The sequence below is a fragment of the Podarcis bocagei genome (assembly GCF_964188305.1).
Source record: "Podarcis bocagei genome assembly, chromosome: 18".
NCBI lineage: Eukaryota > Metazoa > Chordata > Lepidosauria > Squamata > Lacertidae > Podarcis > Podarcis bocagei.
Window position 1 is genome coordinate 147940 of NC_138144.1, and position 27910 is coordinate 175849.

General features: G+C 50.3%; 1 protein-coding gene across 2 annotated transcripts in view; it reads left to right on the top strand.

The window, feature by feature from the left end:
- PDE4C (phosphodiesterase 4C) overlaps nt 1–26864 on the top strand; it is a 51306-nt gene extending 24442 nt beyond the window's left edge. The window contains exons 1-15 of one of the 2 annotated variants that reach the window (XM_081177715.1): nt 3032–3867; nt 8387–8578; nt 9454–9490; nt 9854–9927; nt 10258–10310; nt 12117–12229; nt 16163–16256; nt 18710–18897; nt 19305–19403; nt 20111–20275; nt 20890–20989; nt 21903–22057; nt 22390–22512; nt 23264–23446; nt 23980–26864. In XM_081177715.1, the coding sequence (XP_081033841.1) occupies nt 3725–3867; nt 8387–8578; nt 9454–9490; nt 9854–9927; nt 10258–10310; nt 12117–12229; nt 16163–16256; nt 18710–18897; nt 19305–19403; nt 20111–20275; nt 20890–20989; nt 21903–22057; nt 22390–22512; nt 23264–23446; nt 23980–24465 (2205 nt within the window). In that variant the 5' untranslated portion in view covers nt 3032–3724 and the 3' untranslated portion in view covers nt 24466–26864. Of the gene's footprint in view, nt 1–3031; nt 3868–8386; nt 8579–9453; nt 9491–9853; nt 9928–10257; nt 10311–12116; nt 12230–16162; nt 16257–18709; nt 18898–19304; nt 19404–20110; nt 20276–20889; nt 20990–21902; nt 22058–22389; nt 22513–23263; nt 23447–23979 lie in introns of those variants that run through there. The other variant, XM_081177714.1, reaches the window with a different exon arrangement.
- The last annotated feature ends 1046 nt before the right edge of the window (nt 26865–27910 follow it).

A 27910-nucleotide genomic window follows, 5' to 3' on the forward strand; every position in this document is an offset into this window, starting at 1 on the left:
CTCCCTCCTGTCCCCAAGTGGAGGGAGAATTTAATATAGCTGAATTTCCTCCGGCTGTGATCTGCTCATCGACTTGCGCTTTTTATTTTTGCACAGGCGAAATTATTGTGGGCTCAGCCGGCCGGCCAGTGAAACGAGCTTTCCATGTTCTGCAAAAAAAGCCCAGGAGGTTTGGCAGCTAGTGAGGGATACAGGGCCGTTTAGGGCTTTCAAGGTCTGCACCAACCCTTTGAATTGTGCTTGGAAAGGTCCTGGGAGCCAATGTAGGTCTCTCAGGACTGGTGTTCTATGTTCTCCACCCCCAGTCCCCAGTCTAGCTGCCACATTCTGGATTAGTTGTTGTTTCCGGGTCACCTTCCAAGGGAGTCCCATGGAGAGCACATGGCAGTAGTCTAAGCGGGAGATAACCAGAGCATGCACCACTCTGGCCAGTCTGCAGGCAGGGAGGGTCTCATCCTGCGTCCCAGATGGAGCTGCCCTGGACACAGAACTGACCTGCGCCTCCATGGACAGCTGGGAGTCCACAATGACTCCCAGGCTGCGCACCTGGTCCTTCAGGGGAACAGTGACCCCATTCAGGACCAGGGAGTCCTCCACATTTGCCTGCCCCCGTCCCCCCCAAACAGTCCTTCTGTCTTGTGAGGATTCAACCTCCATCTGTTAGCCGCCATCCATCCTCCAAGCGCCTCCGGACACAGGACCTTCACTGCCTTCAAGGGATCTAGGAGTACCCAGAGCCGGGGTACCGATCTTCACCGCTTACTGCCTCCCTCTTATTTGGGGGTTCAGCCGAGTCCCTGCCATTCCCCTCTGGGACTTTGCAGGGCATCGGCCGTGTGAGCGATCGTCCCTTCGTTCGGCAAGCATTAATAGGCAAGAGGCTAACCCAATTAGGGCCAGAAGGGGTGGCGATGGCTGCCATGCTGCTCTCCTCAGCCGGCTAATTCGATTTCCACCACAGAGCAGATGTGTCGCTCGGCTTTTCTGGGAGGGAGCTCATACATAAGGGGGCCCTTGGCGTCCGGGCAGAAGCCATTTACTCCTGAGCAAACTGCTCCTTTTCCCTTATGGGGTACCCAAGAGTCCTTATGTAGCTTTTTTATCGGTAGGAGAAAATAACAGAGGCCAAGCAGAGAATACCGAGAAGCAAAGTGGATTGTAAGCCTGATCTGGTTTTTTCTCCTACCGGTAGGGAACCCACTTAAGGGAAAGGGAGCAGGTTTTTTTTTCTTATAACAGAAGTTTTTAATGTTTGATGTTTTACCGTGTTTTCAATATTCTGTTAGGAGCAACGCAGAGTGGCTGGGGAAGCCCAGCCAGATGGGTGGGGTAGAAATAAATTAATAATAATAATTATTGCCAGTGCTTTTTCTGGGGGGACGCAAGGCTACACATACCCCTAAACATTTTGTGAATCTAAGTTTGGCCTCATTGAGGGGGCAGTATTTCAAAATGAGTAGGAAAATGAGAGTAGCCCTAAACATTTTTTTTAATGAAAAAAGCACAGCATTGCTTTATATTTTCTGCATGCCCCATGATTGTATTTCTTAAAAAAAAAACCAACCCAGTTGTATTCTGTGTTATAAATCGAGCAATGCCAGGAGCTGGTTTTTTTTTGTTCTCCAATGCATAATCGATCACAAAAGCAGGGCTGCCATCTAGGGGGGGGGCAAGGGGACTGAACCCCTCCAAATTCAACCAGGTTCAATATTCTGCAATTTTGCCCCTCCTTTTTTTGATAACGATTTATTGATTTTCCAAAAATAACAAAAGGGGGAAAAAACAGAAAAGAAAAATCTCATAAACAAATTAAACCTTGATTTTTTGGGGGGTCGACTTCCCTCCACTCCCCCTCTTGGTTCCTTTATAATATACTTGTTTATGTACGTCCATAAAACCTTACATACCTAACAATCCAATTTTGAAATCTTCTTCATCTTATTACAAGTGACTTTTAAAAGTTCTACTAATGTAAAAGCCTGCACACAAAGCTTTGAAAATATGCGTTGAGCAATTGCCTTCGTCCCCCCCCCCGCCCAATAATTTGTCCTGCATAGTTCAGTAATTTATTTTGCCAATCTTCTTCTTTACCAATTTTGGGGACGCTGCGCTGCTGCCCCCTGGTGGGGCTCAGTGGGGCGACAGCAGAACAGCACCCATCTCGACAGGGGGTCTTCTGCCCCCTCCCCATGTTAGTCCACTGGCAAGGAAACAACGGGAGAGTCAGAGAAATATTCACTAAAAGACCAGAGGCTTTTCTGCTCTGCATCATGACAATAAACATCCCTAAGAAGAACAAAAGTGTATTTCTTTATGCAACACCTGCGGCTAGAGTTTTAATTGTCAATATTGGAAAGGAGACCAGATCCCAACTGAGGCAGAGTGGCAAAAGAAATTATGGGAATATGCTGAATTAGCCAAAATTAGCTGTGGAATACCCCATAAGGGGAAGGGAGCAGTTTTTTTCTTATAACAAGAGCATGCAACGATGTCTTCTATTTCCTAAATAACTAGTAGGAAAGATCCGTCTAGTCCAGCCTCATGTTTCTCGCATTGCATAACCAGACATTATATCTGGAGATTGTAGAAACTACAAGTGGAAGAGTCGGAGCCTGAGCTCGCTTGGTTCCCTCTTCCCTCCTCATCCCTCTTTCCTTTTGTGTCGTCTGCTTGGCCTCTGTTGTTCCCTCCTACCGATAGGGAACTCACTTATGGACTCTATAGAGGACTTCGGATTTTTTTGGGGGGGGTCGTTGAACTGTCCCCCTCCATTCCTGGTTTTAACACGCATGATCCTATTTTTAAAAAACCACAACCCAGTTGAATTTTGTGTTCTACATCAAGCAAAGCCCGGAGCTGTTTCTTTTCGCTTTCCAATGCATTTCTTATTAAAAAAACCAAACCCCAATGCAGCCTGGCAAAACCACCAGGAAGTTGGGCTTGTGTTTTCCCACCGTCAGTCTCTCAACGGATGACAATGACGAGCAAGCGGCAGATATTTGGGAAGAGCAGAAGCAAAAGGTCACGGCAACTGTTTGCATTTGCCGGGGTGTGTTTTCCCCCCTCCTTTTTTGGGAGCGATCCTGACTGCCAGCGTAATTGGACCCGCCAAGGGCACCGGGATGACAGGGCAGGCTTGGCCAAACTTTGGGAGCCAGGCCCGTCACTTCTTGCCGTGTTTACTGTGACCAGTGCCAAGGCCGGATTGTGTCACCCGGACACAGGGGCTTCTACATTTTTAATAAAATGGGTTTTTCTGGACGGCCGGCTGCAAGCCTGCCCTGTTCAGAGGTGGGCTCAGAGGCCGGGCTGGTCGCACCCCCCTTTCCAGTCCCGACAGAGACAGCGATGAGGGAAACTTGGCACTTGCACTCAGCACTTGGAGCCCGGCCAAGGCGTTTGTTTAGCTTCCCAGCTGGGGGCTGGCCTCTCGGCAAAAGGATTCCTGGGACGGGACGGAGCAGAGGCGTGCTTCGCACTCGGGGCCCTCCCTTCGTGCCGGGATGGCGGACCCCCTTCTTCCTCTCCGGGATCTGGGCTTCACGGAGCGCCCCCTCCGGAAACTCTGCGGAAAGAAGACCGATCCTCCAGGGGCTTCCGAGTGGAGGGGACTCTTCCTCGGCAAGGCCTGGGTTCGAGTCTCGTGCGGCACCGAGGGCATCTGAGTCGGCTGGCAACACTCCCCATTGCCCGAGTCGTCTGAATTTGCCGGTCAGCAGGAACGATGTTGCCCTCCTCCAAGGCGCAAGGCTCCCCCAGGGGCTCCCCGGCCCCCTCGCCCCACAACTCGCCCGTCCTCTTCCGGAAGGCAATGGCCAACCCCAGCATGCGGCTACAGCGGCGCTTCACGGTGGCGCACCCGCTCTGGTAAGGGGACGCTGCGATAAGGCCCTGCGCTTCGGTCGCCTTCGAGTGGGTGGGGGGGGGACCTTTCTCTTTTTGCATTTATTTTTTAATATCATATTGATTGAGTTTCCATTTTATATTGTTAAAGGACATTCATCTTTTTCAACGATGGCATTTGCTCAAATGAGCCGTCGACCGCCCTCCCTCCAACCTTACCTTAATTCTTTTCTATATCATAGCATCTATACCCCCCCAATTTGCATTAAATCCATTTCTATTGTCAAATTTTTAAACAAATATGTAAAAAGGTATATATCAACAACATTACAAGCCTTCTTAAGTCCTGCTAGTGTTGTTAATTGCTTGCCATTTTCCTTCTGATATTGTATAAACTTACTCCAGTCTTTTTGGAATACTGGTTTTGGATTTTCCTGATCAACTCTGCCAATTCTGCATATTCAATCATCTTCATCTGCCACTCTTGTATCAATGGGACCGCAAGCTGGGGCAGAGCACCAAATGAATTTTACCCTCATGTGCAAGAAGCTGGTTTCTGCACCATCCAAGAGGCATTGCGAGAGCTCAGCCTGGCAGAGGTACTTGTGGCCCCCCCAACGTCCCCGGGGGCCAAGTGGAGATGTCTGGGGGTCCGCATTTGGCTAGAGGCTCTTGTCGGCACTCGCAAGGCGCCTGCAAATATTCCACCAAGCCCTCCAGCTGCCACATTCTGGATTAATTGTAGTTTCCGTGTCACCTTCCAAGGGAGCCCCATAAAGAGCGCATGGCAGTAGTCCAAGCAGGAGATAACCAGAGCATGCGCCACTCTGGCCAGACAGTCTGTGGGCAGGGAGGGTCTCATCCTGCCTACCAGATGGAGCTGCCCTGGACACAGAACTGACCTGCGGCTCCATGGACAGCCGTGAGTCCAAAATGACTCCCAGGCTGCGCACCTGGTCCTTTGGGGGCCCAGTTACCCCATTCAGGACCAGGGAGTCCCCCACACCTGCCCACCTCCTGTCCCCCCAAAACAGCCCTTCTGTCTTGTCAGGATTCAACCTCAATCTGTTAGCTGCCATCCATCCTCCAACCGCCTCCAGGCACTCACACAGGACCTTCGCTGGTTCCAATTGGAAAGAGAGGTAGAGCTGAGTATTGTCCGCATACTGACGAACACCCAGCCTCAACCCCCTGATGTATCTTAACTTAGCCATCGCTCCATCCTGCAGCAGTGAGTTCCGCAGTTCTCCTGGTTGGAAATGTGTCCTTTGACTTCCTTGCCTGGGTGGATGAATATGCCGATGGAGTGAGCAGAGGCCTCTGGTTCAAAGGGGTTCCTTTTTGCCCTGGGAGGGGTCCGTCCATCACCACACGGCCCCCAAAAGCTTCCTTGCGAGCGGCAAAACGGCCCTCCGGGTCACCAAAAGTTACGGCAGGCCAAGGACAGGGAAGCCCCCTCCGCCGGTCATCCCTTCCCAGATGATCCCGGCCCACAATGAAGCTTTTGTGTCCCGTTTGGGTGCCAGGAGGAGAAGCAAACCAGAAGGAAAACAAGGAGCGGCGTGTTTTGGGGGAGAAAGAGATGGAGCAATTTGCTCGGTTATTTCCCCAGGCTGGTTCAAAGCTGCTTTCAGCAATAAATAAAACCCCACTGGTGTTGAGGGGACACCCCGGTGGGTCCCATCGAAGGAGCCCACCCCCCTGGCCCTGCGCCCCCCCACCCTGCAACCCACTTCGAGACAGGCGTTGGGGAGACAATTGGGCGATTCTCTGCCCCGTCTGGGCTTGACGTGAGCCAGGGAAAGTGGCTTAAAGGGGGCCCTTTGTTCCCGGTCAGATGGGTTTTGTGGGGGGGGGCAGGGGCTGCGGGGGGGTGTCCTGTGGGTGCCCGGAGGAGGAAGACGAGGATGCCGTCCCCACGGAGGCACTCCTGCATCGGGTACGGCCTGGCCAGGACAAGGTGGGTGCCAGCTCTCCTTTCCGTTTTCCGGATTTTATTCAGGGATCCAGTGGCAGGGAGGTCCACAGGACCACGGCTGGATATGAGACACAGGGAGGGCCCACCGAAAGGGGCAGGATGCTGCAGCACATTTGCTGACAAGAGCAAGAATGCCCCCGCTCAGAGGACGCCACCAGCTTGACCTTTTGCTGCCAGGCCAAGTTCAGCTGTTCCTCTTCTCTTTTAAAATAATAACATTTTCTTTTCCCATATTGAAAGCCGCTCAACAGTTCTATTCCTGTTCAACAAAACTAGCAATTTCTTCCCTCGAGTTACCCAGCCCCAATGTTTATAACCTCAACGACATACAATTGCGTTTTAAGGTTTATCTAATTTCCTCTTCTCTGGCACGTTTCTGCTGTTTTCTGCTTTTGGGAAATAAACTTTTCTCAATAGACCACAACGGCTTTCCCAGTCTTATCTTTGAAAACGAAGAAAATAATTCCTAACGTACAAAAGTTGAAATGATAGAACAGGTTGGAATTAACTTTCCAAGTGGCTGAGTCTGTTTCCCCCTGCTTTGAGCGACAAGGAAGGAGATCCCGACTCAACGTCAGGAAGGACTTTCTGACAGTCAGAGCTGATTGGGATGGAAGGTGGTGGCCTCTCCTTCCTTGGAGGTTTTGAAGCAGAGGTCGGATGGCCGTCTGTCCTGGATGCTTGAGCTGAGATTCCCTCATTGCAGGAGGGTCAGGCTGGATGACCGCTGGGTATCCCTTCCGACTTGACGATTCCCCTGATGTCTGTAACACCTGTGGATCTTGGCTCCCTGCCTCCTCCCTTCTCTTCCAAGTCCCTGGGGGGCCGCACGCTTTTTCTCTCACGGCGTCATGGAAATGGGCGCAGGGCCAGCAGGCGAGAGTGGCCCCGGCCGCTCCAGACACAGAGAGACAGCGGAGGCAGGCAGAGACTGGGGTGGGCAGATGGGAAGGAGGGGGCCGCTGGGGTTTGGCATCCACGAAAAGGGTGCTGCTGTGACCCTCTTTTGCCCCAATGAGGGGGTCACCGCTCAGTCCAGATATTGGGATTATTCCCCCATATGGGGCAGCTCCACATGCACATATTTGTAACTAAGTCTGCCTTCAGGAAATGCAGGGGGCATGCTAGCCTACGGAACTCCCTGCCACAAGATGAGAGGTGGCAGGTCCCAGCTTGGGCGGGGGGGGGGAGAGCAAGGCCCTTGGCGTGAGAACAGGAGCCGGTTCCTAAATTCATGAAAACTGGGCCATCTCCCGAGAGCTTCTCGTCTCTAGAAACACATATATATCTGAGATGAAAGCCTAGGAAGCGATTATTTGTTTTGCCTGGGTCAGGAGTCGGGAGCAGAGGGAGAAACATCTGGAGAACCGCAGGCTTTGCCCCCCATCCTGGCTTACGTACTTCGTCTTTTTTGGGGGGAGAACGAGCTTTTCCACGTACGCAGCAGCGACAGAAAATACATGGAATCCAACCGCTCTTGCTGTCGGCAGTCGGGAACTGGCATTCGTGTTTATGCAGGGAAAGTTGTGCCTTTTCTTTTTAAAAGGAAGAATTAAATTAAGCTGTAGGCTAGCGCCCTGCTGCAGCATCCTGCAAGACTCATTTTCTTCTTTTGTTAACATTTTATTCGTTTTCAAAAATAACAGAAATAAAAACAACAATGCAAAATCAAATCAAAATAAATTGCAAGGCCTGTTTTTGACTCCCCAGTACTAGTCTCCCAGGGTGGTTGTGACGATTTGGGGAGAACCAGAGTCCTTTTTGTTGGGGATAATTCAGATGTCAAAAAAGGTTATTTATGTCTGCCACTACTGGGGCCCATGTTTTGTTAGCCCAAAAATGGAAAACGAGTGAGCGCCCAACCAAATAAGAATGGCAACTTGAGTCGGCAAAATATGCGCAGCTTGCGGACTTAACATATAGAATAAGAGAACAAGAAGAACATACGTTTAGCGAGGAGATTGGAAAACGGTTATTGAATATATGGGGGATATTGTGTATATTTGAAAATGCTGGCAGCATTACGGTAAATTCAACAGTGTAAATAAGTTTTGATGGATGCAATAATGGAATACTGAATGGTTTAGTTTTTGTGAAAATAGGCAGGGATTTATGACATGCAAAATGAACTATGGAAAGAGAATAAGGGAAGCCATTTTTAGGAAGTTTAAATGAGTATTCTAAATTGTAAAACAGAAAATTATATATACCGTATTTTTCCGTGTATAACACATCCCCATGTATAAGACGACCTCTATTTTTCTTAACCCAAAATTAAGAAAATGCACTATGCACTGTCCATGTATAAGACGACCCCTGATTTTAAACTTCGAAAATTTAGGCGGAAAGATAGTCTTAGACACGGAAAAATACGGTATATATAAAATGAAAATGGGGAGATGCGTCTGTGCTGACTGGACCTCCTGGGATGTAGATGGAACAATAGAGAAATAGATCAAAAGAGGTGTGCCTGCTAAATCGTGGGACAATCGTGGTGGGAAATGGCAGGGGGTGGCTGTTGTTTCTTGCACCTGACGCCCCTCTCTCCTCTCTTTCTCCCCCCAGTTTTGACCTCGAGAATGGCTTCTCCCCGGGACGGACCCCTCTGGACGCCCAGACCCACCCTGGCCTGGGGCTGGTGCTGCAGGGGGCCACCCCCCACGGCCAGCGCCGCGAGTCCTTCCTCTACCGCTCGGACAGCGACTACGACCTCTCGCCCAAGGCCATGTCCCGCAACTCCTCGGTCGCCAGCGACATGTGAGCATGTGCAGAGCGCCAGGCGCCAGGCGATTCAAAGGCAACGCCCTGGGGGTGTTGGTAGTGCGGTTTCCGTGAGGGAAGGTGTAGCTGTCAGTCTGGCTGGGGTGACAAACACTTGGCATTTTTGGAGAGGGTTTGGTGGGGGGAGGCATATGGAAATTGAATTCTGCTGAGTCGTCCCCCCCAAAAAAAAACCCCAGTATTAAGCCGTAAGACTCACCCCAGGCTTTTTACATTGGTGGAGGGCAAAACGCTCAAAGCAGTGAATCTCCAGTTCCCTTGAAAATAAAAATAGAAATATAATAATAATTTATTATTTCTACCTCGCCCATCTGGCTGGGTTTCCCCAACCACTCTGGGAAGCTTCCAACAGAAGGTTAAAAATAGACTGAAACAGCAATCATTAAAAACTTCCCTAAATAATAATCATAATATTCCGCTGGTGGACCACTTAACAAACTTGCAAGTCTGTTGTGGCAACTGCCATGCATCGCTCTAGATGCATTGTGGTTTTTCAATGTATCTGTGTTGCTTCTTTTATTTCTCCATTTCCGCTTCTGCATTACAATTTGAATCCCCTAGAATTTTATAGAATTGGGAGTGTTCGTCCCAAGCATCAGAACGAAGCCTGAGGACCCTCAACCGCTTTCCGCATGCAGGGAAAGGGCTCGGCGCCTTCTGCGATGCCCAACGGAGGGCAGGTTGAGGTCCTGCAACTCATTTATTTATTTTTAATCTGGAAATGCCAGGAGGATTTGCTAGCCTACCTTGGAAGCGAACTCTTCCACAATGCAGCAAAAGTGCAATTAATCCGAACCAGCGCCCTCGTCTGTCCTACTTGGGATTAACAGGTTTTACCTCTTCTGTTGCAGGCATGGAGAAGACTTGATTGTCACTCCTTTTGCACAGGTAGGAATCTCTTCAGGGTTGGGGTCTGTGCTTGAGGGAATGAGAGCGGGAGGAAAGGCTAGGAATTACTAAAGGTACAGGAACCCTGTCTGTGGTTTTTTGCAATCACTGAAGGTGCAGGAGCCCTGCAGTTTTTTGCAATTACTAAAGTACACGAGCCCTGGAGGTTTTTGCAATTGCTAAAGGTACACGAGTCCTGCTCTGTTTTGCAATTACTAAAGGTACATGAGCCCTGCAGGTTTGTGGTTTGCAATAGTTAAAGGGATTAGCCACGGCCGGCTGCATCAGCATGCATGAGGGGGAGCAAACATTGCATGCAGCTGATTCTGAAAGTACTTCCTTCCTTCCTTCCACCCCCTCCAGGTCCTGGCCAGCCTGCGGACGGTGCGCAGTAACTTCGCCATCTTGACCCACCTGCAGGAACGCCTCAGCAGCAAGTAAGTGAGAGAGAGAGACAGAGAGAGAGAGAGAGATCTGCACCGATTGAAAGTGTGAGATGGGGGTAGTAATTTGGAGAAAGTACAGGCCTTTTTCTCCTAAAGTATACTGCATTTTCCCATGTATAAGACTATATTTTTGCCCAGATTTTTACAGTTTAAAATTGGGGGTCGTCTTACACACGGAATGTTGCAATTAATTATTTCTTAATTCCTTCGAGAAATGTTTGAAAACCAGAACACTCACTTCACTCTGACAGGGACCTGATCACAATCCCCTCTGCCGCCAAATATGACACTGGGGGCTCAGAGATGCTCTGTCTCTTACAGGAGAGCGTCTGGAGTTCCCAACCTGCCGCCCACGTCTAAAGTCAACCTGCCAGGTGAGTTCCATCTGGGCCCTGACGATTTTTTTTTTGGGGGGGGAAGGTGCCCACCAGTGAAATGTGGGTATGCACAGAAGAAAGCCTTCTGTTGCCCTTGTGCCAGAAATCCCCTATAAGAAACCCTACAAGGATTTTTTTTGCAATTAGGAAAGGTGCAGGGAAGCAAAATGTGGGGTGAGTAGACAACTAAACACACCGACTCTTAGAACCAGGAATAGCCAGACCCCTAAGTGTGGGACCTGAACTCCATGAATTTGTCTCATCCTCTTTGGAAGCCCCCTAGATTGACAGCCGTCATTCCCTCCTGGGGGAGCCAGTTGTATTTTATTTGTGAAGAATATTCCCCCTTTTAAAAAAAGATTTTATTCATAATTTTTCTACAAAACCAATGAAAGAAGTTGACTCACATCAGTTCACAGTTGGATTCCTGGAGGCAGACTTGGTTACAAATATGTACATGTGGATCTGCCCATATGGGGGGATAATCCCAGTGATTCTGAGAGCTAGCAGAGCAGTCCTAGCTAGAAGCTGGTCAAACAAAGAAGGGAGTCAAAGAGAGGGAGGTGTGCTGCGTGACTCGTCCTTTTATTACCTGGACAGTTAAGGTCACATGCAAAAGGAAGGATGCTCCAGCCAGGAGGAACAGGAAGTTTTGACCGGCTGGACCAAACATTCCCTCGCGTGTCTTCTCTAGCATTACAAGGAATGCTGTACTTGACTGCCTCTCATGGATCACATCCCACAATTTATACATTTTAGCTCATTTACTCGGTGTCAGGTGCGAAAGGAGGACATTCCCAGCCCCATCGGGAGACGCCAGCAGGACCTGAACCCGGGACATTCTCCATCCAAAGCAGGCTCTCTAAGCACCAGGCTGTGGTCCTGTTAAATTGGAGTCATGCGTGTTTTAAAACATGCAGAGCCTGAGGGAGGTGGCGAGGTCTGTGGCTGTCAATCAAAGCATCTTGGAGATTCACTGGGTCCGTGGCAGAGGCGGGGGGGGGTCATATTCTGGTTCCCAGGGCCTTCCCGTCTCCTCCCTGCTCTGCACAAAGCATCTGCAGTCCGCTTATGACCCGGGAAGTTCCTTCCTCCCTCCCTGTCCTGCTTTCTTCCTTTCTCTCTTTCTCTTTTCTAATGCCACCTCTGCGGCTATAGCCTCCGATTGACGTCACTTCTTTCATTATTCAAAAACTCTCTGCTTTTCGCTTCTTCCCCTGTCTCTGCCTCCGGGCCTGCCTCCTTCTCTCTCTCCACCATGCCACCCTGACCGCCTGGTCCCTGCCTGTATTCCCCCTTTGCCCGACTTCTGGCTTTAAGGAAACTCATGAGCCGGGTGGTGTGGAACCCACAAACGCACAAACGCACAGATACACAAGACTCGGGCCAAAGGAAGAGCTTCTGCAAACGAGGCAGATGTAGACATGGCTACTTGGAGAGATTTAAAAGTGGGCACCATGACTAGGCTCACTGCTAGGGGCAGGAAATGCCTCTGGGTAGGAGATGGGAATCTCCTGCCTGAAACCCTGGAGAGATGCTGCCTGCCCGTGTAGACAACACTGAGCTAAGTGGACCAATTCTCCTCCTGTTTAAACCAGCCCTTTATTTGGACTGGTGAAATGACCGCGGTGATGGAGCAGCTGCTTTGAATGTGGAAGGTCTCACCGGGGGGCACCCAAGGGTCATCCAACCCCCTGCAACGCAGGCTCAGCCCCTGGCGGCAGCCTCTCCATGCTGGGCATGTCCCCTCGAGAGCTGCTGGCGCTCCGTGCAGACAGGAATGTGCCTCTTGCCTCTCCGCAGAAGATGCTTCCCAAAAGCTGGCCGTGGAGACCCTGGAGGAGCTGGACTGGTGCTTGGACCAGCTGGAGACATTGCAGACGAGGCATTCGGTCAGCGAGATGGCCTCCAACAAGGTAAGGCGCCCGGGTCAGGGTGGGACCCCCAGCCCCAAAGGGACAAGGCTCAAGCTCAATCCATTAGCCGCCATCCTGGATGGCATCTGGCCTGGCAGAAGAGGATGCTTCAGCAGCAGGTGGGTCAGATCCAGCAACCAGCCTCAGTTTGTGTTCTTTTTGCAAAGCGGGGAATGAAGAATAAAAAAAGCGTCGGGAAGCTGTCTCTCTGCCAGCTGCTTTTCTCTGGACAGACACGAGGGGGGGGAGAGATAGCCTGTCCCCTGTGGCAGCTGAGCCCCCTCCCAATGCCCCCCTTGCCCCCCAAAGGCAGCTCCGAAGTCTTGCCCGCTTCTTCCGTCCTCCTCCTTCTCCCCGTGCGCGCCTTGCAGCTGCGTCTGGGTACCACCGCGCGGTAGCAGCATCCCCAGGCTCCCGCCAGCCAATCGGGAGGTGGAACGGGCTCCTGCCCCTGCGCCCGCGGCTTCTGATTGGGCGGCCGCCGAGAGAACAGCTCACCTGGCGCATCCCTCCGGCTCGGTGATGCAGGGGGACCCCCGTCGCCAGCGCTTCCTCCTCGCCGCCGCTGAGCTTTGCAGAGAAACCCCCATTTCTTTTGGCGGGGCTTTTTTGAGGGAGAGAGATTTCTTTCCTCCTCCCTGTTTTGGGGTTTGGGGGCTCAGGTCCCCAGTCCATGCAGCTCCGTGGCCTGGCTCCTGCGGGGCAGGTGGCGGTGCGCTTCGGAGGAGGAGAGGAGGGTCGGCTTGCGAGCAGCAGCGCGCTGGGCAGGCGGGGGACCGGGGACGGTGCGATGCCCGACGCCAGCCCCCCGGGGTTGCTCGTGTTCCAAGACCCCATTGCCCAGGTAAGCAAGCGGGGCACAGGTGCCCCTTCCAAAGGCTGGCAAGCGAGGGGGCAGCAGCAGCAGCAGCAGCCGGGACTTCTGTTCTGCTGCAAAGGTTTGGCACGGTTTTTGTTTTTAAAGTGCGTGTGCCCCCCCCCCCGCCAGCCAGGGAGGGGTGTGAGTGCATGCTTGATCTGTGAGACTCGCCATCTCAGGATGTGTGGGTGTGTTTTTTTAATTATTTAATTTGTTTTAAAAATATTTTTTATTGAATTTACCATTTTTATCATCGTCACAATCATTCTTTCAAAAACAGAATACCTTATAAATCCTCAAACCCCCCCATCCCCCACCCCAAGTGACTTCCCTCAACTTCCCTTTCTGTTTTTTGGGCATATTATCTCTCCCTGCTCATTGGTTATTTCTTATTCTTTAATTTTGTTGTTGTTGTTGTTTAGTCGTTTAGCTGTGCCCGCCTCTTCGTGACCCCCTGGACCAGAGCAGGCCAGGCACTCCTGTCTTCCACTGCCTCCCACAGTTTGGTCAAACTCATGCTGGTCGCTTCAAGAACACTGTCCCACCATCTTGTCCTCTGTCGTCCCCTTCTCCTTGCACCCTCCATCTTTCCCAGCATCAGGGTCTTTTCCAGGGAGTCTTCTCTTCTCCTGAGGTGGCCAAAGTCTTGGAGCCTCAGCTTCAGGATCTGTCCTTCCAGTGAGCACTCAGGGCTGATTTCCTTAAGAATCTTTGATCTTCTAGTAGTCCATGGGACTCTCCAGAGTCTCCTCCAGCACCAGAATTCAAAAGCATCTATTCTTCGGCAATCAGTCTTCTTTGTGGTCCAGCTCTCACTTCCACACATCATTACTGAGAAAACCAGAGCTTGAACTATACGGGCCTTAAATAATTCTTCTTCTTCTCTTATCATTTTAACATCCTGTTTCTCTTTCTACATTTGTTAATTGCAAGTGTTGAGTCAAACCCTGCATGTGAGTCCATTCCTTTACAATGATTCTGTAAATCTGACATAAATGGCTCCCAGGTCATGAGGACTGGAAGCTTGCTTTGTTTTTAAGGACTAGCTTAGTGGTAGAGCAAACTGCCCTGCAGGTTGGATCCCCAATGACACATCCAGGTGGGGTTGGGAAAGTATTTCAAATGTCAAAAAAAGAGAGAGACCCTTTCAAAACCTTGCATTTGGGGGGGACGACAACACCCTAAATCTCAAAGTCTTGCTAATGCTTTTTAAGGATTTCAATATTTACCGATCTCCCTAGTGAATCCAACAGCACCAATTGTTGCAAATGCTTTAAAAACCACTCAAACTGGAATATAAATCCATCGTTTTGCAAGCTGCCCCGAATATGGAATCCCTCCTGCCCCCCCCCCCGGCCTCCACCATGTTTCATAAAATTGTTTTGCCTTGACTCATTTCTGTGTGTGCTGCAGCTGGCATCCCGTAATTGCAACTTTTATGGGTCTCCTGCAGTTCTTGGGACTTCTGAGAGACCCTCCCCACCTTTTTACGAGGAGCTGAGAGGCGTTGCCATTCTCTCCCTTACACGTCACCCCAAATCTCTGAGCTACGAGAGACTCCGGGAGTCCCAGACATTTGGCACGAAAACAGTCAGAGACTGCTGGCTTTGGGACAGATGGTCTTATTTGCTCCTCTGTACAACCTGAGCATACAGGACAGAGACTCACAGCATCAAGGCCCCCGGCAGATCTCGCTTTGGATCCAGCAGAGAGCAAGCAGGTCTCTGTGTCGCCAGCTTCCAGCTCAGCTCACACCCCAAAACTCTGGCTCATGGCTTCCTACCTAGCAGCTAGGCAGGGGGGGGGAGAGGAAAGAGCCCCACCCCTTAGCCTGGAGGGCCCCCTATGTTTAGTTGCAGCTCCTGCCACCTGACTCGCACTTTTGGGGTGCTGATGAGGACACTCAAATGCGGGGCCAGGTTTAGGTCTGATGCGGCCCTCAGCTCCTGAAGGTAATTGGGCCCTTTCTATGTCCAGCTGTCCTTTGTCCACAACAAATGGTCCCTGTTTCTTGTCATTTATGGACCTAATAGGTATCTCAGCTCTAGGCACTTGTCAAAGGTCAGGTTAGTTCTACAGGGAGAGGAATCGCAGCTATCCTGGAAGATCTTTTCCTCAAGATCAGTTGTGGGGGACCTGCACCCCTTCAGATGTTGCTGCACTCCAGCTCTCTTCATCCCCAGGCAGCGTGGACTAGTGGCCGGAGTTGCGTACAAACGTAGACTTGCCACGGACAAATTCAATGATATTTGGAATTGGTTTTTATAAATACCGTATTAGGTTAAGGTCTGGTTACCTACAATAACATATTTTTGGGGGGTAATGTGTACATTTTTGTTGTCACTTGTGGGTGCTATTTTCTTATCTCCTTTTGTGTCTTATCTTACTCTGTGCACTTGTAATCTTAATAATAATAATAATAATAATAATAATAATAATAATAATAATAATTTATTTATTTATACATACCTACATACCTACATATATACCCTGCCCACCTGGCTGGGTTTCCCCAGACACTCTGGGCTGCTTCCAACAAAAGATCAAAAATACATTAAAACATCATTCATTAAAAACTTCCCTAAAGAAGGAATAAAGAGAAGATACAGTGATACCTCGGTTTCCGAACGTCTCAGAAGTCGAACGTTTCAGTTTCCGAACGTTGAAAACCCGGAAGCAGATGCTTCCATTTTCGAATGCGCCTCAGAAGTCAAACAGCTTCCACTGAGTCCTGTCCCCCCCCCCCAGTCTCCCAGAACAGATTGCGTTTGAAAACCAAGGTACCACTATAACCACTATATATATATATATATATATTAAAAGGATGGTGGAGTCAAGCCACATCTAGAATGGATCTCTGCGCCCATCTGCCCAGAGGCACCTCGCTGCCTCCCAGAGCCCTTTCCTATTGGGCCATGAGGACTAGAAGCAATGCTCCCCACTTGTCAAAACTCTCATCCCTTGAAAACACAGCTCTTAACTTTCGGTGCAATGCAAATTCTCCTGCAGCGGAGGAGGCTGCCTATGAGTTGCTCCTCTGAGTGATTGAACTATTTCCTGCTCTCTCCCCGCAGTTCAAAAGGATGCTGAATCGGGAACTGACCCACCTCTCCGAAACCAGCCGCTCCGGAAACCAAGTCTCGGAGTACATCAGCAGCACTTTCTTGGGTGAGTCCCCCAGGGCAGCGCAATGGGGAGATGGAGAAGAGAAGGTTTGGGGTGGAAGGATCACTTGCCTGCAAAAAGGGGAGCGCACAGCACCTTTCCTGCCTGGCCTCGGTGCTGATCATGCCCAGGTTGTGGGTTCAAGCTGCACTCTTCAGCAGCCCGTTCTCACTCTAAACTCCTTTTGAGAGGCAAACTGTCCAAAGCTTAAGGTAAAGGTCAAGGGACCCCTGACCATTAGGTCCAGTCGTGGCCGACTCTGGGGTTGCGAAGCCCATCTCACTTTACTGGCCAAGGGAGCCGGCGTACAGCTTCCGGGTCATGCGGCCAGCAGGACTAAGCCGCTTCTGGCGAACCAGAGCAGCGCATGGAAACGCCCTTTACCTTCCCGCCGGAGCGGTACCTATTTATCTACTTGCGCTTTGACGTGCTTTCGAACTGCTAGGTTGGCAGGAGCAGGGACTGAGCAACAGGAGCTCACCTTGTTGCGGGGATTCAAACCACCGACCTTCCGATCGGCAAGTCCTAGGCTCTGTGGTTTAACCCACAGCACCATCCGCATCCCCCGTCCATAGCTTAGTGGTAGTGCGATTCCCAGGTCAGGCTGGGAGAGGTTCTCCTACCCGAAACCCCGAGGAGTTGCTGCCGTTCAGTGCAGACAGTGCTGAGCGACAGGGACTAGTGCCAGATTTACGTATAAGCTAATCAAGCTCTAGCTTAGGGCCCCACTCTCTTCACTCTCTTGGGGTCCCCCAAAAAAATAAAGGGGGGAAAAACTGAATGTACATTTCCACAATATAAGATAAAAAACAAATACAATAAAACCTACATCCAGCAACCGTGTTTTGTGTTGTGTCAGCTCCTGGGATGTAAGTCATGGGCCCCGCCTGCTCCCTCAAAGATCCCTGCTTTGCTCCTTTCTATATATAGGGTGCCGACATTCTGCATGGACTGGTTGCAGGGCAACATGCGCAAATGGCTTGAGATACCTATTCGGTCCATCAATGACCATATAGCACAGGCATCCCCAAACTCAGCTCTCCAGATGTTTTGGGACTACAACTCCCATCATCCCTAGCTAAGAGGACCAGTGGTCAGGGATGATGGGAACTGTAGTCCCAAAACATCTGGAGTGCTGAGTTTGCCTATGTCTGATATAGCATCTATTCAACACAAAAAACAGTGACCATTTGTTGTGGACAAAGGACAGCTGGACATAGAAAGGGCCCCGTTACCTTCAGGAGCTGAGGGCCTCACCAAACCTAAATCTGGCCCTGACAGGGACCAATGGTCCAACTCTGTAAAAGGTAGCTTTACTGCGTAAATTATTTGGAACCATGAGGACTAGCACCTCCAGTAACCGAGGTCCTGTTTGTGGGCTTCCCATCTGGCCAGCCACCTCCTTACGTTTCGATATCTGATTTTTAAAAATTAAAACATCGGCGCTGGATTTAAAACACAGTGCAGGAAAACAAGTGTGTGTGTGTGTGCATGTATATATATACATACACACACACACACACATATATATATACAGCGAGTGTTAAGCCAGAGGTTCCCTTCCTCTGTGTCTGTGCGTTTGTGACGGAGGCAAGAGCCAGAAGAAGACTCTCGGGGTGAGGTGGGGAGAGAGACCCCGTCTGCTCTCTGGAAACATCACTTTGGGGAGAGGACCGGCATTCCAGCACGCAGCATCTCCCGTTGCCATGGCGTCGGTCATATTATTAGCCTCCTCTGACGTCAATCCTTGCGTGCCTCGGGAATATTGGGGCGGGGGTCTCCCTCGGAACAGCGGGAGACTCGTGCGAGGGGCTGGGCGGGAGGGGGGATATTCGACATGGGCCGCCTTTGCTGTGTCCTCCAGAGACCAGGCTCCAGAAAAGGCCCTTTTAAAAAGGGGGGGGGGCTTTAAAAAGAGAAGGGGATTGGGCAAGCAGGGCTAGAATTGAGGAGGAGAACGAGGAAAGCCGGTCCTCTCTCCTTCCTCTTATCATCCCCGGTGCCAAATCACAGACTGTAAGCTCCTTGCGGCAGGGACCTGTTTTCTTTGGGCTTCGAAAAGCTTAATGCAAATCTTCGCCTTGTGGATAATTTTTTTTGGGGGGGCGGCTGTGTGTCGCTTCTGATGAGGTTTTATTTCATCCTGCCTGTGGGAAACTGCTCTCCACCCCCCCAAGAAAGTTCTAGTGTGCTTTGTTTCATGGTGGGCAGTCAAGAGGGTCATCCCTCGACCCCACCAGAAGTGGCATGTCCCAGGGTCAATTTGCACCTGTGTTTTAATAATAATAGTAATAATTATTATTTGCACCCCACCCATCTGGCTGGGTATCCCCAGCCACTCTGGGTAGCTTCCAACAAAATATTAAAAATGCAATTTAAAAAAATAAAATCAGACATTTTTCTTTCAATGAATGGCATGCAGTGAATTTTATATCCACCCCCCCTGCCTGTTTCAGACAAGCAGCATGAGGTGGAGATCCCAACCCTGGTCCCTAAGGAGAAGGACAAAGAGAAGAAGAAGAAGAAGCGGCCGATGTCACAGATCAGTGGCGTGAAGAAATTGACGCACGGGTCCAGTTTCCGCTGCGTGGCTGCCATCCCTCGCTTCGGGGTCAAGACGGAGAAGGAGGGTCTGCTGGCCAGGGTGAGGAAGAGGGCAGATGCGGGGCTTGGGGGAAGCTGGTTCCCGGTTCCAGGAAACTGGGTGCGGATCTGATTGTTATAAGAAAAAGCACTGCTCCTTTTTGGTACCCAAGAGCCTGTCTAGAGTCCTTAAGTAGGTTCTCTCTCAGTCGGAGAAAATAACAGGCAGAGAATATTGAGAAGCAAAGAGGCTAGCAAGCCTGATCATTTTTAACTGTTGCCACAGGGTCCTCACTCCCCACACGCAGGAGGGAGGGGGACCCCAGAACAATGGGGTGCAAGCTCTTATAAAGACTCCTGAAATTGCCCACCCTGTAGCCCAAGACCACCCCAAAATACATCAGACCTACAACACAGAAAGAGGTGGTCTCCAGCAGAGCTCTGACAGCCCTGCCCTCTCCTCCTTAGGAACTGGAAGACGTCAACAAGTGGGGCCTGGACGTCTTCAAGATTTCTGAGTACTCCGGCCACCGCCCTTTGACAGTCGTCATGTACAGCATCTTCCAGGTGAGAGGGTGCCCTGGGGGGCGGGTGCTTGGAGTTTGATGGGGGGGCAGTGGGGACCTCTACCAGCCAGCCTCTTCTGCACTCCTCTCTCCCATAATAATTTATTCTTTATACCCCACCCGTCTGGCTGGGCAGCTTCCAACAAAATATTAAAATACAATAATTAACCAAATATTAAAAGCTTCCCTAAACGGGGCTGCCTCCAGATGTCTTCTAAAAGTCAGATAGTTGTGTATTTCTTTGACATCTGATGGGAGGGCATTCCACAGGGCGGGCGCCACTACTGTAATCGATGTGGATCACCATAAAAGATGTGGGAGGAAATGATTCATAATAGGAGCCACAAAGGGGAGGATGGAATTCCAGGAGATTCCTTGGAATCTTGTTTGGATGATTCATGTTTGATATATCTCTGTAAAATTTTAATTTGAAAAACCAAATGAATAAATTTAAAAGGGGAGAAAAAGAAAGAAGTCCTTCCCTTCATCTGCCCCAAATCTCCCGACATTCAGCCCACGAATGTGCGCAATTTAATTGACACCTGTCATATAGCCTCTCACTTGCTGAAAAGTCTCAGGCCATGGTGGGGCATGGAATGAGAGGCCCCAGGCTTCCTGCATAGAGACCCCGTTTTGAGACCCCCACCACGCTTTTGAAAAAGTGCTTTTTAAAAGACTGCGCCTTCTTCTGCACCCTTCGCCCTGTAGGAAAGAGACTTGCTGAAATCTTTCCAAATCCCTGCCGACACCTTCATCACCTTCATGATGACCTTGGAGGACCACTACCACGCGGACGTGGCCTACCACAACAACATCCACGCGGCCGACGTGGCCCAGTCCACCCACGTCCTGCTCTCCATGCCGGCTCTGGAGGTGAAGCGGGAATTCTGGGGGAGGGGAGGAGTTTGGGGGTCGCACAACATAACTCTGCTGGCCTTTTTAGCTTGCGGCTCACAGTATCATAGAACTATAGTGTCGGAAGGGACCCTGAGGGTCATCCAGTCCAACCCTCTGCAATGCTTAAGCATCCATAGCAGACGGCCATGCAACCTGCTGAATCTCTAGTGGCAGAGAGTTCCGCAGGACTGGGCTGATGACACTAAAGACTTGGTTGCTCATTGCTTTTCAACTTGGGGAACAGTTTATATTGCAGGTTACCCTGTGGTCCTCGGATGAAGGTGCTGTAGAAATTTAATAAATAAATACAATGAAAAAATGAGCAACAGCAGTCCAGCAGTTGGGCTGGTGAAGGAATAGGAAGACCTTCAGCCTGGCTCAGTAGTTGATTTCCCCCATCCGAAAACTGGCTGCCACATTCTGCCCCAGCCTTGCAGGAATCCAGCCTTGAGGACCACAGTGGTCCCTTGCCTCCTGACCGTGCCAATGCTCAGCCTGGCTCCCCAGTTTGAGTTTTGCTCACCCCATCCTTAGCTTTGTCCTCCTCACTTTCCTCCCCTTTTTGTCTCCCCTCCATCTGCTCGCTCCAGGCCGTCTTCACCGACTTGGAGATTTTGGCCGCCATCTTTGCGGCCGCCATCCACGACGTCGACCACCCCGGGGTCTCCAACCAGTTCCTGATCAACACCAGTGAGTAGGCCGTGTCGGCTGATTGGGGGCAATTCCCATCTTTCCAGCTGTTCCTGAGAACGTCCCCTCCTGTCCTTCCCTCCTTTACCTGGGGCAGGTTTGCCCCACTTTGCATAGGATGTCCCAAAGTGAAGTGCAAAAAGCGATAACGAGAAGCCATAACAAGAGGACAGGATGCCTGGACCAGGAAAAGGGCCTCTTGTAGCCTGATAGTTGTGCAAATGTGTGGGATGTGATCCATGAGAGGCAGTCAAGTACAACATTATTTGCAATGTTCCTCCTGGCTGGAGCATCCTTCCTTTTGCATGTGACCTTACCTGTCCAGGTAACAAAAGGACGAGTCACACAGCACCTCCCTCTCTTTTTGACTTCCTTCTTTGTCTGACCAACTTCTAGCTAGGACTGCTCTGCTAGCTCTCAGAATCACTGGGATTATCCCCCCATATGGGGCAGATCCACATGTACATCTTTGTAACTAAGTCTGCCTCCAGGAATCCAACTGTGAACTGATGTGAGTCAACTTCTTTCATTGATTTCGAATAAGATTGTGGCGGCTTTATTCTTTTAAGAGGGATTCAAGGGAACTTACCAGGAACGTACAATTCAATCTGAGACAGATTGAATTGTATAATAGTGAGAGGCTCACACGAGCCTGCAACCAGATATCTGGTGTGCACGTTAAAAGGGAAATGTAACTCGCCTACATAAAAGTACTTGCTAGCGCAAGTTAGGAAAGATATGAATAAACAATATATCCTCTCCTGCCACCCGGAACATTCCCACAAAATGTTGGCCGGCTGCTTCAAGCCCCTATGTCAATCTGCTCCCTTACTCTCTTTCTCACCCACATGTATGGCCTCCTCTGATCCGGAGACATCACCTGTCAAACTGACCACCCTTTTCCCGCCCCCAGATTCGGAGCTGGCGCTGATGTATAACGATGCGTCGGTCCTTGAGAACCACCACCTGGCCGTGGGCTTCAAGCTCTTGCAAGAGGAAAACTGTGACATCTTCCAGAACATCTCCAAAAAGCAACGGCAGTCTCTTCGCAAGATGGCCATCGACATGGTGAGGAGCGCAGGGCTTAGCTTATTTGGGGGGCTGCTCTTTTGTTTAATATTGCTTGTTTTGTTCGATAGATTATAAACACTGTGTTTATTTGTTAGTCATATAATATGGCTTTCCTTTAGTTGTGATGTTTGGCTTATTTTTTAGTTGTTGCCTTGTTCACAGTATTTTATAGACTGCAATTGTTTCACTGCTGATTTGCAGTATTTGTGATGTTCTAATACGTTTTATCACATTGTTATTATTTGTTGTTTGCAAGCCGCTTTGGGATTAATTTGAATGGAAAGCGGCATAGAATAAAATCCTTTCCCCCCCGTGGTTTCTGGTCTCAGGTCCTGGCAACAGATATGTCCAAACACATGAACCTTCTGGCTGATCTGAAGACGATGGTAGAGACCAAGAAGGTCACCAGTTTGGGGGTCTTGCTTTTGGACAACTACTCCGACCGCATTCAGGTGAAACTTCTTTTGGAGGGGACAGGGGTGTGATGATCCTTCAGGTGGAGGGCAACCCCATCCAGGGTGGACCCATTTCTCAGACACACAAACCTGGCAGGATTTGAGCTCAGCTCACTTTTGCTCATCCATCCTGCATCCAATTAAATTTGTAGCTCGGCAGTGTGAATCCAAGATTAAAATCAGGATATAATTTTATACAACATTATATATCATCACAGGGGAGTCTGCTGCCCACCAGGCAGACTCTGCCATCGGTGTCATGGGCATAACAATCATAATAATTAAAAATAATTTATTTATACCCCACCCATCTGGCTGGGTTTCCCAAGCCACTCTGGGTGGCTTCCAACAGGAGATTAAAAATACATTAAAACACCAGTTGTTAAAAACTTCCCTAAAGAGGGCTGCCTTCAGATGTCTTCTAAACGTTAGATGGTTGTTGATTTCCTTGGCATGTTGTGGGAGGGTGTTCCACAGGGCAGGTGCCACCACCGAGAAGGCCCTCTGCCTGTTTCCCTGCAACCTCACTTCTCACACTGAAGGTGCACCAGAAGGCCCTTGGGAGAGGGACCCTGGTGTCCGGGGTGGAGACGCTCCTTCAGGTCTACTGGACAGAGGCCATTTAGGGCTTTCAAGATGAGCCCCAACCCTTTGAATTGTGCTCAGAAACGTCCTGGGAGTCCAATACGTTCCTCCAAATGTCACCCGAGGGTTCAGGCTTGACAGCGGCGCATCTCTGCCCTTCCAGGTGCTGCAGAACATCGTTCACTGCGCAGACCTCAGCAACCCGACCAAACCCCTGGAGCTGTACCGCCAGTGGACGGACCGGATCATGGTGGAATTCTTCCACCAGGGAGACCGGGAGCGGGAGAAGGGCATGGAGATCAGCCCCATGTGCGACAAGCACAACGCCTCCGTAGAGAAGTCCCAGGTGGGTGCGCCAAGGGGGGGGGGCTTGTCGATGGGTTGGGGGGGCACCCTCCACACCTGGAAACGAGGGGGCTTCCTGCGGAAATGCCCTGTCTTTCGAGTTACAGCTTCATCTCCCCACACAACTGTGAGCCTGTCGTGGGTTTCCGATGCCGGTTGTACGTTCAAATATTTCTCCCTGTCCGGTTTCTGTGACCATTCACCAAACTTTCCGCTTGCACCTTGTAGGATTCCCTTTTGGAGGGGGCCACAGACATCTTCTGCATCTGGTTTCCTAATTTATTTTATTTAATGTTTTGACCCAACCTGGACAGCTTTTTTTAAGGAGAGCGGGCAACGCCTCTGGTTCATTTTTGAGTTTTGCCAGCCGGTTTCCAGTCACACCTTGTATTTCTCTGAGCCAGTTGCAAAAATGCATTCTTTTGTTTTACTTTTTGAGCTTTGGTTCTGAACTGAGACTGGCGTCCTGGGAAGCGAAGGGCGTTCCTTGCTTCTGCGTCCTCTCAGCCCCTGTCTTTGTCTCCCTTCCGGCAGGTGGGATTCATCGACTACATCGCTCACCCGCTCTGGGAAACCTGGGCTGACCTCGTCCACCCGGACGCCCAGGAGATTTTGGACACCCTCGAAGACAACCGCGAATGGTACCAGAGTATGATCCCGCACAGCCCCCCGCCGCCCCCCGACGGGCTGGCGTCCGAGAAAGGAGCCCCTGACAAGTTCCAGTTCCAGCTCACGTTGGAAGAGGAGGACGGAGAGGAGTCGGGCACCGAGAGCCCCCTGGAAGAAGACCACAGCGAGGCCAAAACCCCAGGGACCACCGATGACTCAGAGTCGGCGTCCCCCATGGACAAGCAGGGCAGCCCCCCAAGGAACGTCCTGGCAATGCAGAACTTTGATAACCGGAGGACACTCTTGCAGAGTGACGGGGGCTCTGCCACGGGGGCCACCACCAAAAGGAGCACAAGCGAGGCCGGTCTTGATCCAGAAGGGAATATCACCTTCCTGCCCCTTGGGACGTAACGGGGGAAGTGGGGTTGGGGAAAAGGCACTGTTGTCGCTCCATCTTGGCGGCGTCACGGGGTGGGTGGGTCTTGAAAGGCCTCTCCGCCACCGGAAAAGGTCCGCCATGGTGGTTTCCTTGCCCTCTTCCTGAGAAAACTGTGGAAGAGCGCCAACGGTGGGCGTGTGCCCAGGGGCAGAAGGCCACGCCTCACCCCTCCTGTCTTCCTCCCACCATTTTCCACCCTGGGTTGTGCCACAAGCCCAGCCGTGGGGAGAAATCTTCCCCCTTCCTCCTGGGACCTGCGTGGTTCCAATGGGGACCGAGCCCACGGGAGAAGAGGATCCATGGGCGACTGCAAGCTTTGTGGGCAGAGGGTCGCGAGTTCCGTCCCTGACAACTCCCGTTTTTTTGTTTTTTTTAAAATGATTTTGGGTGACCTTGCCGGGCTGAGAAAAGGCCTTTCTCCCCGTCTGTGAGACTGACTTTGAGGATCTGTTGGGGGTCAGTCCAAACACATATGAACCGCCCGACTTGCATTCTCTCCAAATGTTGGTTTCACTGGTGGGGTGGCGGAGCTTGGGCTGTGCGTGGTCCAGGTTCAAATCCCGCTTCTTGGTCCAGGTTCGAATCCCACTTCGGCTTGAGACCTTGCGTGCGACGTGGGGATGGATGGGTGAGTTGCACTGGACTTGAAAAGGCCCCTTTGGGTGTTGCAAGCGGAGGGCTGTGCAGAGAGAAAGCACCCAACGCCGCTCTCCCCAGCACAAGCAAACCAGTATCCCTCCAGTGAGAAATTGCCTCCAGTTATTGCTCTTCACCCAGCAGGCTCCCCCATGCCCTGCAATGGGAGATTCACCTCCTTTCTCTTCTCCCTTTCTAAGTCTGCTCCTGGAACCTGCAGGGATCCAGGCCTTGCTCCACGTTTTCTCGCCCCCGAGAGCCGCGCTGGAAACAAACTTCGGCAGGCTAACGTCCCGCGCTGTCTTTTCTCCTCGATGGAAATATTTATAGACAGCTATTTTTAAAAAAGAAGAAGAAATCTGCCACGTTTTTTCTCTTCGGAATGAAAACACCCCTTACATTTCCTCCCCCACCCTTTCCATTTTCCATTTTCCCCTTTTGCAGTGCCCCCCCCCCCCGAAAGGGCAGAATGGATATAAATACTTTCAGGATTTGGGAAGAGATGAAGCTGGGTATTTTGAAAAGGAGATCGGGGTTGGGGATGTTCTCGGGAACAAAATAGGAAGTGAATAAGACATCCAGGGGGGTGTCTGTGAGGGGGAGAGACCCTGCGGGGTTAATTCATCTTTAGAGCAGAGCCCTTAAGACTCTAAGAATCTTATATACAGTGGTGCCTTGGTTCTCAAACTGAATCCGTTCCGGAAGTCCGTTCCAAAACCAAAGCGCGTTTTCCCATAGGAAGTCATGCAAAACGGATAAATCCGTTCCAGACTTTTAAAAGCAGCCACTAAAACTGCAATTTAACGTGAATTTTACTATCTAATGAGACCATTGATTGATAAAACGAAAGCAACCACCAACGCACTGTGCTACAAAATAAATAAGACAGTATTGTAGATGGTAAATTTCTTTTTAAAATCTTGGCTGCACTGATGATAGTCATTGTTTGGATGGGGGGCTTTTATCCATTTCGCAGTCACACAATCAATCCATCAGTAGCTGAACTGGGTTCCGCACGGTCACAGAAACAAATGAACAGAAAAAGCCTCAGAAACAAAAAGGCAAAATAAAGAGCAAAAACCAAAGCGCCAAACTTAATCCGTTCCGGAAGTCCGTTTGACTTCCGAAATGTTCGAAAACCAAGGCATGGCTTCTGATGGCTGCAGGCACCCAGGAAACAATAGCCGACAGCTGCATTGGACGACCGGCTTCTGAAAAACGTTCCAAAACCGGAACACTCACTTCCAGGTTTTCGGCATTTGGGAACCCAGACATTTGAGTACCAAGGTACCACTGTACAAGCAAGGAAATTGGGATGGGGGGAGTCCCCAAGCCACAGCAAACGAGGATACCGCCTTTAATTTATTAGATGAGTATACATTTTACGGAGTTTTTGTAGCCTTAAGTTTTAACAATAATAACCTGGACGTGTTGAATTTGAAGTGTGCTAACCCTCACAACCAGTCCGCTCCCCCCTATTTCGTTGTCCGATACTGATATTACTGTGACTTGTGTTCAGAAACACTGCGTTATGTGTGCGTATATAATATTTTCCCCCCACATGGCACTTTGAGTTTCCTGACCGGCCGCTGAGCCCTTGGCTGGGAACCGCACCTTGTTTTTCTACGGCACCTTGTCTCCCCCAGTATAATTTCCATGTAAAAAAACCAAATGCTGATTTATTTTATTTTATATATATTTTTAAAACCATGCTATAAAGCTACAGCACTTGAAACCTAAGTCTCTGCACCAAAGATCTTGCGATAACAGAAAAATGGCCAAAAAAAACGTTGGTGGGTGGGAAGATGGAAGTGCAGTGAGTTGGTTGTGATTATGATGATTTATGGAATTTATATACCGCCCTATACCCAGAGGTCTCAGGGCGGTTTGCAGTGGCAGTGATGAGGCGAGGGAGAAGGAGATACAGGAAAATTTGGGAAGAAATTCAAAGGAAGAGAGAGCCGACAATATGATGGCTGAGAACACATTTATTATTACAGTATTATTATTATTATATATACACCACTTCATTGTTAAAAAAAACCTTAGAAGCAGTTGGAAGCTGGGGCAACCCAATCAGATGGGCAGGGTACAAATAATAAAATTATTATTATTACGCTTATTAAGGGCACCAGAGGCTACTAGGCAATATGAAAGGGCCCTCCTCTTTTAAACCTTCCTTCTTTCCCCCAGAATACACTTTGAGAGGCATCATTAAGGCATCATCACTACATCACTAGCATGCCACAAATGGGGAGGGGTAAGAGGTAGAAAATAAAGGACCCCCGGATGGTGAAGTCCTGTCCAAGGCGACTCTGGGGTTGCGGCGCTCACCTCGCTTTCAGGTCGAGGGAGCCGGCGTTTGTCCACAGACAGCTTTCTGGATCATGTGGCCAGCAGGAGAAACCGCTTCTGGAGCAGAGGGACACCGTGACGGAAACCAGGGCGCACGGAAACGCCGTTTACCTTCCCACCGCAGCAGTTTATCTACTTGCGCTGGTGTGCTTCCAAGCTGGTAGGTTGGCAGGAGCTGGGACAGAGCAATGGGAGCTCACCCCATTGTGTGGATTCGAACCGCTGACCTTCTGATCAGCAAGCCCAAGAGGCTCAGTGGCTTAGACCAGGGGCGGCCAACTCCCAAGAGACTGTGATCTACTCACAGTTAAAGACTGGCAGTGATCTACCAGCTTTTTGGGGGGGTTCAGGTCAAAGTTGCTGAGCTTTTTTTAGGAAGAAATGCCCCATTTTGGGAGGGAGGACGAAAGCCCTGTTTGTGGGGGG